The sequence below is a fragment of the Myxocyprinus asiaticus genome, chromosome 2 (genome assembly GCF_019703515.2).
Source record: "Myxocyprinus asiaticus isolate MX2 ecotype Aquarium Trade chromosome 2, UBuf_Myxa_2, whole genome shotgun sequence".
Lineage (NCBI taxonomy): Eukaryota > Metazoa > Chordata > Actinopteri > Cypriniformes > Catostomidae > Myxocyprinus > Myxocyprinus asiaticus.
Genome location: NC_059345.1, coordinates 47463604 through 47475279, shown reverse-complemented (window position 1 = coordinate 47475279; position 11676 = coordinate 47463604). Strand labels below are relative to the sequence as shown.

The following is an 11676-nucleotide window of genomic DNA, read 5'->3' as shown; positions in this document are numbered from 1 at the left end:
AGTAACTGAAATTAATTATAACATTATATGATACAGAATATTTACAATAAAAATCATTTCATATTAAGATTAAGAGATTTATTAACTGCCTTCATATGACAGGTATAAACTAACAATGAACAATATACATTGTTTTATAATCTTTCTTTGTTAATGTTAGTTAATAAAAATAAAATTGCTCATTGTTAGTTCATGTTGGTTCATAGAGCATTAACTAATGTTAACATATACAACTTTTAAAAAATGTATTACTATATGTTGAAATTAACATTAAGATTAATTAATGCTTAATACGTATCATTCATTGTTAGTTCATGTTAACTAATGTTATCAATTGGAACCTTATTGTAAAGTGTTACCAAACATTGTTGTTGTGTACTGGTAATGGACCTTAGTCAGGGTAAATGCCATATATACAGTATATATATATTTTTTTTTGTTTTTTTTTATTTTGAACAAGGCTGTGAGGAATAGATGTACAGTCTGTTTAATAGGTTGTTGGACTGTTTAATATCTTTGTGTCGAACATTCAGCTGGCGAAACATTAAAAATATGTAATGTCAAAAGAAATTCTGTTGAAAAAAAAAAAACTACAGTAAACACATTTTGTTATAATTAGATGTGGTCTAGATTTTAGAACATGTATTTAGTACAACTCATTGAACTGACTCTATGTCTATCCCTCACAACCGCTTTGCCGTTCACGAAAATGTTAATATGGTGTGTTCTCTGACTAAGGTCTATAATGCTTCTTGAGTATGGAAGACAAGGAGGATGTTTCATATTTAGAAAATGTTAATAGAAAGCATGTAGTTTGGTACTTTAAGGTCACTATCATGTTCTCATTTTGCCTTCCCATCTCAAGAGATCATTGAAATTGAGAAACAATTGGCTACTAAACCACAGTGTCTCACTTTTCTGTATTTTGTTATGTAAGGTACATGGCTTGTAGGAGAGCTGACCCATCATCAATTTCTCTGAGATGAGATGTCATAAGCTACGCAAACACAATCTCACACAGTCTGAGAACTAAAACAAATGCTGAGGCAAAAACCACCTCATGAGGCAATAAACCACACTCCAAATATGAGAGCAAGTTCTCAAGAAAGCAAGAATGTTATGGTAATACTGTGGTTGTTTTTAAATAATTAAATTAAATACATACAATTAGGGAAGCAGGAAATGCAGTGAAACCCTTTTATTCAGAACTGACTGTATGTCATTTATCTGACAGCATTTGTTTTTACTGCAAGTTGCCAAAGGTTGTATAACAGTCATTTTTTGGCAAGCAAAAAAGAGCAGCTACTTCCTCATTCTGTATGTTTTGCTGTTTTCCTGCTGAATATAGCAACAAACATGAAAAGTAGGCAACCGTAGGCAAACAACTGAAAAATCAGGTTTGGACATTTAGTTGAACTTGTTCACATAGGTTTGCACACAATAAAGGCCTCAAGGTCAATTATTTACAGTATTTAAAATGTAAACTTATATATATATGAAATAATCTATAAAAATATATAGTTTATGGAAGTGCAAAAATAAAACAAGCAACACTATTACATACCTAATGTCTCTAATTTGGTTATATTATAAAACTAACATTATATAACATTATAAAACTTTTTTGGTTTTAATTTATTTATTTATTTGCAATTTTGGCTTTTAAAACAATTTTTTACACTGTTTGTAAGAGATAGACTAACGATAGCTCTGGGTAGCTCAGCAAGTATTGACACTGACTACCACCCCTGGAGTTGTGAGTTCAAATCCAGGGTGTGCTGAGTGACTCCAGCCAGGTCTTCTAAGCAACCAAATTGGCCTGGTTGTTAGGGAGGGTAGAGTCACATGAGGTAAACTCCTTGTGGTCGCGATTAGTGGTTCTCGCTCTCAATGGGGCGTGTGGTAAGTTGTGCGTGGACCGTGGAGAGTAGCATGAGCCTCCACATGCTGGGAGTCTCCGCGGTGTCATGCACAATGAACCACATGATAAGATGCGCGGATTGACTGTCTCAGAAGCGGAGGCAACTGAGTCTTGTCCTCCACCACCCGGAATGAGGTGAGTAACTGCGCCACCACGAGGACCTACTAAGTAGTGAGAATTGGGCATTCCAAATTGGGAGAAAAGGGGATAAAAAAAATAAAAAAAAGAAGAATACTAAAGAGGTGTGATCACAACTCCAAAAAATGGATGAGGTACACGGGGTGAAATGAGGTCCCGGGTCTCTAAAGACCTGATGTATGCGTTAAGTGGTTTGCACACCCCACACCATTCATAATTTAAATGACGGTACTTTTTAAATTCCAAATTAAATTTCCAAATTTTAATTGTGGTAGCAGGAAGCAGCATTCTTATTAAAATGTATGAAGAATTAAATGGAAAAATACTGTGTATTATTGTAAGTGAAGTTTTTAATTCATTGTTCAGTTTGAATGAAATATGATTTGCTCATAAACATGTTTTGATACAACATGTGTACTATTTACAGAAATATTAGATGTTATCAAAGGTAATCAATGTTAGAAATGTCACTTATAGAATTTGCATTTAATTTATATAGCGTTATTTTACATTAAATTTAATAAATTACATTTCATTTTATTGACCATGATGGAAGGACACTTAATTTCCCAAATACTCTAATGTACAATAGATTCAAGTTTGATGTCAATTTTTATTTATAAAAATGTTAGAAAACTGTTTTACTAAAACAGTACTGAACTTAGTTGAGAAAAATATTATGCATATCAGGGAATAAATAGGCATAATTAGTTAAATGTAAATCAGTTATGTCATTATTTATGTTTTGTTGCAAAACTTGTGTTGAACTAATGCAATTCCTCTGTTATATGACAGTGTTGAATTTCTTTAAATTTATCTTCCTGCATGTCATTCCAGTATACATTCAAAATTAACATGCGCATTTTCACACCTTACTGTGTACATTGTCTCACCATTGTCAATTTATGTATTCTTTTTTTTTTTTGGAATTTCTGTATAGTTGTGGTGTATTTACTATCCTACCTTGTATAGGCTATACTCTTGCCTGTCCCATTGCACTTTGTCTCTTTAAGAAATGGATCTTGTAGTAATAAAAGAAACCTCATAAAAACCTCTTCAGTGCCCAGTTAAGCATAGACAAATGATCTTTGAACTTTACATGATTAGAAGAGTTAAACTCTCAGACAGAAATAAATTAGTTGTAGTCTCTGTACTGTAGATACCGCAATAGCCTGAAAATAATTTACAACACACCACTTTCACAAAGAAGTTTCTGACGGTTGGTTGATTACATTTTTACCACATTTGCGGGCTTCCTGTTCTATTTTTACGTGTCTAATAATAGTAACCAGTGAGGCATATAAAAGTTCATCTCACCTGGTGAACTGGTTTTGTTAGTTGTTGTGTAAACATTCTCCACACACTGTGCAAATGGGCTTCATTAGAATTATTATGGTGGGAATTTAGCAAAAGGCAAAAGAAAAGTTTGATTTTTTTAAAGACTTGATTACTCTCTTACCATATGCATTGTGTTTAGTTCTTATTAGAGAAGAAGACTAAGAATGATTCTTAATCAACATATTTGAATGTATATCATATGCACGTCAGAACTAATTTATGATTCTTCTACTATGTAGCTGTCATGCAGTAGTGAACTTTCAGTATGCTGAATTGATGATGTTATGCTTTCCATGATCAGTTTAACTGATAAGATAAATAGATTATAACACAGAGATCAACATTTTGCTAATAGTGCCAAAAGAGAAAAATTACATTGTGTGTGTGTGTGTGTGTGTGTGTGTGTGTGTGTGTGTGTGTGTGTGTGTGTATTTTTTATTTTTTTGCTTGTTTGTTTTGCAACTCTGACTTGTTCTACCAGTTTGGACAGTGCTCAGAGGTTAGAATTGGCTGGCCTGTGCAAAGCCTATTGAACACTTTTGGAATCAATTGGAACAGCGAGCCAGGCCCCATCACCCAATTTCAGTGCCTGAACTCATTAATGCCATTCAGATACAGGCATCACTGAGATCAGACACTAATTTTGGGCGAAGGAACCTGCTCACAGACGACGGTCCAATTAATCTCAAAGGTGTTTAACAGGGTTCAGGTCTGTGCTTTCTGCAGGCCAGTTAAGTTCTTTACACTAGACTCATGTGGACCTCGCTTTGTGCACAGTGGCATTATCATGCAAAAAGGGCCCTCTCCATGGAAACAGACAATTCTCTAGTATGGTATGGTGTAAGAATAAGATTTGTTCTCACATGAATTACTGGAAAGGCAAACCTCGTTAATTAGAAGGAAGTGTCCACATACTTTTGGCCTTATAGTGTACAGGTGCATCTCAATAAATTAGAATGTCATGGAAAAGTTCATTTATTTCAGTAATTCAACTCAAATTGTGAAACTCGTGTATTAAAGAAATTCAATGCACACAGACTGAAGTAGTTTAAGTCTTTGGTTCTTTTAATTGTGATGATTTTGGCTCACATTTAACAAAAACCCACCAATTCACTATCTCAAAAAATTAGAATATAGTGACATGCCAATCAGCTAATCAACTCAAAACACCTGCAAAGATTTCCTAAGCCTTCAAAATGGTCTCTCAGTTTGGTTCACTAGGCTACACAGTCATGGGGAAGACTGCTGATCTGACAGTTGTCCAGAAGACAATCATTGACACCCCTCACAAGGAGGGTAAGCCACAAACATTCATTGCCAAAGAAGCTGGCTGTTCACAGAGTGCTGTATCCAAGCATGTTAACAGAAAGTTGAGTGGAAGGAAAAAGTGTGGAAGAAAAAGATGCACAACCAACCGAGAGAACCGCAGCCTTATGAGGATTGTCAAGCAAAATCGATTCAAGAATTTGGGTGAACTTCACAAGGAATGGACTGAGGCTGGGGTCAAGGCATCAAGAGCCACCACACACAGACGTGTCAAGGAATTTGGCTACAGTTGTCGTATTCCTCTTGTTAAGCCACTCCTGAACCACAGACAACGTCAGAGGCGTCTTACCTGGGCTAAGGAGAAGAACTGGACTGTTGCCCAGTGGTCCAAAGTCCTCTTTTCAGATGAGAGCAAGTTTTGTATTTCATTTGGAAACCAAGGTCCTAGAGTCTGGAGGAAGGGTGGAGAAGCTCATAGCCCAAGTTGCTTGAAGTCCAGTGTTAAGTTTCCACAGTCTGTGATGATTTGGGGTGCAATGTCATCTGCTGGTGTTGGTCCATTGTGTACTAATACAAATGATTTTGAAAACCAAAGTCACTGCACCCGTTTACCAAGAAATTTTGGAGCACTTCATGCTTCCTTCTGCTGACCAGCTTTTTAAAGATGCTGATTTCATTTTCCAGCAGGATTTGGCACCTGCCCACACTGCCAAAAGCACCAAAAGTTGGTTAAATGACCATGGTGTTGGTGTGCTTGACTGGCCAGCAAACTCACCAGACCTGAACCCCATAGAGAATCTATGGGGTATTGTCAAGAGGAAAATGAGAAACAAGAGACCAAAAAATGCAGATGAGCTGAAGGCCACCGTCAAAGAAACCTGGGCTTCCATACCACCTCAGTAGTGCCACAAACTGATCACCTCCATGCCACGCCAAATTGAGGCAGTAATTAAAGCAAAAGGAGCCCCTACCAAGTATTGAGTACATATACAGTAAATGAACATACTTTCCAGAAGGCCAACAATTCACTAAAAATGTTTTTTTATTGGTCTTATGATGTATTCTAATTTTTTGAGATAGTGAATTGGTGGGTTTATGTTAAATGTGAGCCAAAATCATCACAATTAAAAGAACCAAAGACTTAAACTACTTCAGTCTGTGTGCATTGAATTTCTTTAATACACGAGTTTCACAATTTGAGTTGAATTACTGAAATAAATGAACTTTTCCACGACATTCTAATTTATTGAGATGCACCTGTACACTATAAGGCCAAAAGTATGTGGACACTTCCTTCTAATTAACGAGGTTTGCCTTTCCAGTAATTCATGTGAGAACAAATCTTATTCTTACACCATACCATTCTAGAGAATTGTCTGTTTCCATGGAGAGGGCCCTTTTTGCATGATAATGCCACTGTGCACAAAGCGAGGTCCACATGAGTCTAGTGTGAAGAACTTAACTGGCCTGCAGAAAGCACAGACCTGAACCCTGTTAAACACCTTTGAGATTAATTGGACCGTTGTCTGTGAGCAGGTTCCTTCGCCCAAAATTAGTGTCTGATCTCAGTGATGCCTGTATCTGAATGGCATTAATGAGTTCAGGCACTGAAATTGGGTGATGGGGCCTGGCTCGCTGTTCCAATTGATTCCAAAAGTGTTCAATAGGCTTTGCACAGGCCAGCCAATTCTAACCTCTGAGCACTGTCCAAACTGGTAGAACAAGTCAGAGTTGCAAAACAAACAAGCAAAAAAATAAAAAATACACACACACACACACACACAATGTAATTTTTCTCTTTTGGCACTATTAGCAAAATGTTGATCTCTGTGTTATAATCTATTTATCTTATCAGTTAAACTGATCATGGAAAGCATAACATCATCAATTCAGCATACTGAAAGTTCACTACTGCATGACAGCTACATAGTAGAAGAATCATAAATTAGTTCTGACGTGCATATGATATACATTCAAATATGTTGATTAAGAATCATTCTTAGTCTTCTTCTCTAATAAGTATGAAATAAATGAACTTTTCCACGACATTCTAATTTATTGAGATGCACCTGTATGTTCAGTTCTGTTATGTTGTATTTTATTTATTTATTTATTTTATTTTTTTATTTAGTTGCACCAAGCATCTAAGAAACACAAAGTTCCCCAAAGTATATTATAATAATATTGTTTATTATCCAGATTACACTGTACACATATTTCACATTTTGTACATTTTGGTTTGCGCCATATCAATTATAAAACAGCTGCTATACAATGAGTCTACATTCAAAAATAAATAAAAATACAGCACAAAATAACAGTGCAAAATAGAAGACATAGAAGTGACTCTAGTGCAAAATACTTAATAACTGCTGGCAATGTTCTTTGTGTACCTGATGTTTGTTCCAGCATAGTTCAGCATAATAGTGGGTTCTAACTTCTGTCTAGTTTCAAAGTCCACTGACAGGAGGCATTATGTGCTCGGGCTTTAAATAACTATATGGGGAGAAATTCTCCTGCTGGCTTTTGAACCACTTGGTAGGCACCTGGTACCCGTCCTGCTCCTCGAGCTCTCCTTCGCTGGAAGTGTCAAATTTGGGTTGTGACGGTGAGTCCTCAAGTGAGTTCTTCTTCCAGTACTTTCCCTTTTCGGTTTTCTGTCCCTGCTCTTGTCCATCTTGCATGTTGATAATACAATGCCGGCAAACTCTAACTGGCCTGGAGGAGATGTTGGGTAACAAGGCCCGATACTTGGAGCAAGTTCTGCAAACTATAAAGCCGCACCTCCGGCAGTGGTGCCTCCGGTTGGTAACATTGAAGTGTTCAGAGCAGCGCATACAGATGGCTGAAGCCATGTCAGGTATCCAGGTAGCAGCAAAATTCTCCACAGCGGTCCTGTCGATAAGGAGGCCCTTGCTTTGCAAGTGCAGAGCCCTGTACTTCTCAATACGCCCCATCCATGCAAGCTTCTCCTCAGCCGATGCTGCCGCCACATAGAAGGACTTGCGTGGTGTGCGGATGAGCCATTGGTTGGCCATGGCCATTCCGTCTTCCAGATCTTCCTGGTACACCTCTTCCAAAGGGATGATCTGCTGGTTATTGTTCCAGCGACCAGGCAGCATGATACTGCCATAGACTAAGATGTCACTGAAGAGGAAGAACACTTTGGGTTTGGGTCCACGTCTGCACAACTTCAGCAAACATCCCTCTCCCACCAAAATGCGACCAGGTATCAGAAGTGTCTTTCCAGTGTGGTGGAAAGTGCTCTCCACTGACTGGATTCGTAGACGGTTCTGATCAGAAAACATCAGTTCTTCCATTGCCTGTAAAACATGTAAAAACAACAACAAAGTCAAGTTTTTTTCAATAGACTGCTAACAGCTGGATACATGTATCTGTCAAGTTGGTTTAGTAAGTGTCGAGACATAAAATAATTATAAATGAAGAGCAACTGGGCTTCAATAAGGAAATACCAAATACCTGATTGTGGTGAAAAATGCGGGCAGTTGTCCCTGTATAAACCAATTCTGTGTCCATTTACAGATTCATCCTTGGAGTTACAATAAAAATTGTGACTTCTTCTTCAAATGTTAATCTGATTCCTTGGCCAAGCAGAGTGTTCAGCAAATCTCCAAGTCTCTTACTTAACTGGTCAGAAACACTAATAAGACAGCCCTTTTATACCGGTTTCATAAACTTGTCTTTCCTGTCTGTAAAGGGGAAATTCCTGATCTACTTAGAAGTACCAGAGCCCTGAGAAGATATGTATCTGTTTTAGAGTCATATGCTTCCTTGTTCTTGACAGGCACAACACTCAGATACATACTTTACTGAAGACATACAGACATAACAATATTTCAAACTAATGTCATATCTGATCCAAGTCAGTTATACAGTTGAGTACTGAGTTTATAGGTAACATATGGTATCACAATATTTTATATATCACTTGTTAATCAAATGAAAAAATGGCATTGCTATCAAATACAGTGATGTGTTTTATTGTTATAATAGATGTTTTTGTTTTAACCTTTCACATCAATTTGTCATTCTTTTGTTCATTTTGGTCACACAGCATTTTTCTGAAAAAATCTTGTAAACATGCTTAACCTGTTGAAAGGGCATAGCACAGTGCACATGCTCACGGTGCACAGAAAAACCATTGGCTCACTGTGGCAGAGGTTTTAATCTGGCCTGAATCATGTCCCGATTCCATTTCCTGATTTTTTGGGTCACTTGAATTGTCCTATACTTACAGTCACTGACAGACTTCATATTCACCAACAACTTTAAACAAACCGATGACTTTCCCCCTCTAGATATCTTCCTCATATCCCTTTTGTCACAGGAAAAGGATACATCCCAGAAGGATGGTTGAGTGGATTATTTTAAATTTGATGTTAGAAACAAAAGAACACAGACAATATGAGATACATGCCAACAGCCTATAAAACAGACATTATGAATTGAAAAAAATATGGAAAACTTTTCACCTGTGAATTAAACTAAATGCTATGGATAAATATGTAAACCATTCTTCAGCTATTTTAGTACAGTAATGACACATAAAACTAAGGCACTAAAAACAATAACTAATGAACAATAACTGCATTCTGCATGAGACTCAAAAATAGTGTGAAATATGCCATTTAGATTTAGCTGTCTTTTCTATATTACCAATTAGTGCTGTTAAAATTACTTAAAAATAGTAATCCACTACAAATTACTAATTATTTCTCTAAAACTGTAATCAGATTACTTAACTAATTACTTCATTGAAAAAGTATGTGATTACTTTTTCAATTAAGTAATTAGTTAATTAATCTGATAATTACTTTAATTACTTCTAAGTTACTTTCTAAAACACATTTCCACTCAACAAATTCAAAATAATATCTATATTTCATCCTTGTTTATTGTTACATACAAGTCATACACTCAGCACCTCACATTTCTCATTCACAATGACTTATTACGGGGCCATAATTCATGTATTGTACATAAATAATATATTAGAAATAATCATAACCATATTATGTACTTAAAATTAATTTAATTAATTGAAAGTCAGTAACTGTAAACTGATTACAATAATTTAAAATTTAATTTTGACTAAAACATAATTAGACTACAGTAACTAATTACTTTGTAATTGGATTACACCCAACGCTATTCCCAATTCAATTTATATTCCACATCCCTGTTCAAGCCTTCAGGTGACACTAATACAAATGATTTAAGCATAAATGCAACGTGCGTTTGAGTGATCATGTTTGTAAACACAAAAATGTGATTGTCATTACTGTTCAGATTTTTACCATTCCATTGTTTTCTTGTAAAAAGATGAACGTAAGTACAGACAAATTACATTTTCAAATCGATCACGCACATAATAAAATCATGTAGCTTTACAAAATGCAAGCTGTGCAAAGAATTGGGCTGGCGTAAACTACAGCAAAGATTATATTTGAAGTTGTTTACCTGTAGATAAACAATATGGGTGTCAGATTGGTGAAAATCTTTATCCGATTTATGAAATAATACTATCAAAAACAACAGCAGAACACTGCCCTTCAAAATGCTTGAATAGACAGCCAGTAAAGGGTGGTACAACGAGTCAAACAATATTTTTTTTAATACCCGAAAAAGCAACTGGCTTGGCATATGTGCAAGGCATATGCATTTAATACACAGACTCATTGCCGGAGACTTTATTTTTTTAATCTGATTTAGAGGAAGTGCACATCACACTACAGTGACCTCAGAGGAGAAGACAAAAAAGGAGAAGGTATTAAATGTAACACACCTCTTTTCTCTGAAATGACACTTCATGATTCTGGTGTGAATGGACTTTATTCGCAAGAGTGATGTTCATTGTTGTCTTATTTCAGTACTTAATAACCAGTAGATTCTTCTAAGTTTACTCAAACAGTGCTGCTGAACTCTAATAAGATCTCAGTACTAAATATTAAATGACCTATATTTAATATATTTACAGTTGAAGTCAGAAGTTTACATACACCTTAGCCAAATGCATTTAAACTCAATTCCTGACATTTAATTGTAGAAAACATTCCCTGTCTTAGGTCAGTTAGGATCACTATTTTAAGAATGTGAGGTCTTGGCTGACTTCTTTTGATTTTCCCATGTTAAGCAAAGAGGCACTGAGTTTAAAGGTAGGCCTTAAAATACATCCACATGTACACCTCCAATTGGCTAACTGCCTAAAGGCTTGACATAATTTTCTCGAATTTTCCAAGTTGCATAAAGGCACAGTTAACTTAATGTATGTAAACTTCTGACCCACTGGAATTGTCATATAGTCACTTAAAAGTGAAACGATCTGTCTGTAAACAATTGTTGGAAAAATGACTCATGCCATGCACAAAGTAAATGTCCTAAATGACTTGCCAAAACTATAGTCTTCCCTTTCTAGGAAGAAGGAAATTCCATGACATTATTACAAGGGGTGTAGACAAGTCTCATGATGGGGGAAAAACACAGACCAAATATCATGCCAAGTTTCTCTGAGAAGAAACACATTTCCTTGTTTATATATAAAGACACAAAATTACACAATGTATTCCAATGAAAACCACCAAACTGAAATATACTATACTAATTCCCCTCACTATACTTTGAACTGGAAATCTTGTCTACAGTGCTCATTTTAGTATGCTGGAGAAAGTATTACTCTTATAGTACTTTATTTTGTATTTAAATTGTATGACCTACCTGAACATCTCACATTATTGAAAATAATTTTTCAACGTAAATATGCATTTAAAACATTGTTTAAATGTATTGAATCTACTGTCACGCAGTCTGACATTAGCATTGTTTATAAGAGATTTAAAGCAGTTCTTATAGAAGTGATATTTGCTTTTCAGTACACCTTTGTTGACAGAATGAGGTCATAATGAAAGTGTTTATGGGAACCTATGGACAGACGAAAATTAATGAACCATACATACATATATATATATATATATATATATATATATAGTATTCCA

The 11676-nt window shown here is 35.7% G+C and overlaps 1 protein-coding gene across 1 annotated transcript; it reads right to left on the bottom strand.

Annotated features, from left to right (window-relative positions):
* Window positions 1-6832: 6832 nt before the first annotated feature.
* Window positions 6833-8334, bottom strand: LOC127409954 (pleckstrin homology domain-containing family F member 2-like). The gene is made up of 2 exons (XM_051644945.1): window positions 8144-8334; window positions 6833-7986 (listed from the first exon to the last, which is right to left on the bottom strand). The coding sequence occupies exons 1-2, from the start codon at window positions 8198-8200 to the stop codon at window positions 7114-7116; spliced, it is 930 nt and encodes a 309-aa protein (XP_051500905.1). The 5' UTR covers window positions 8201-8334; the 3' UTR covers window positions 6833-7113.
* Window positions 8335-11676: the final 3342 nt, after the last annotated feature.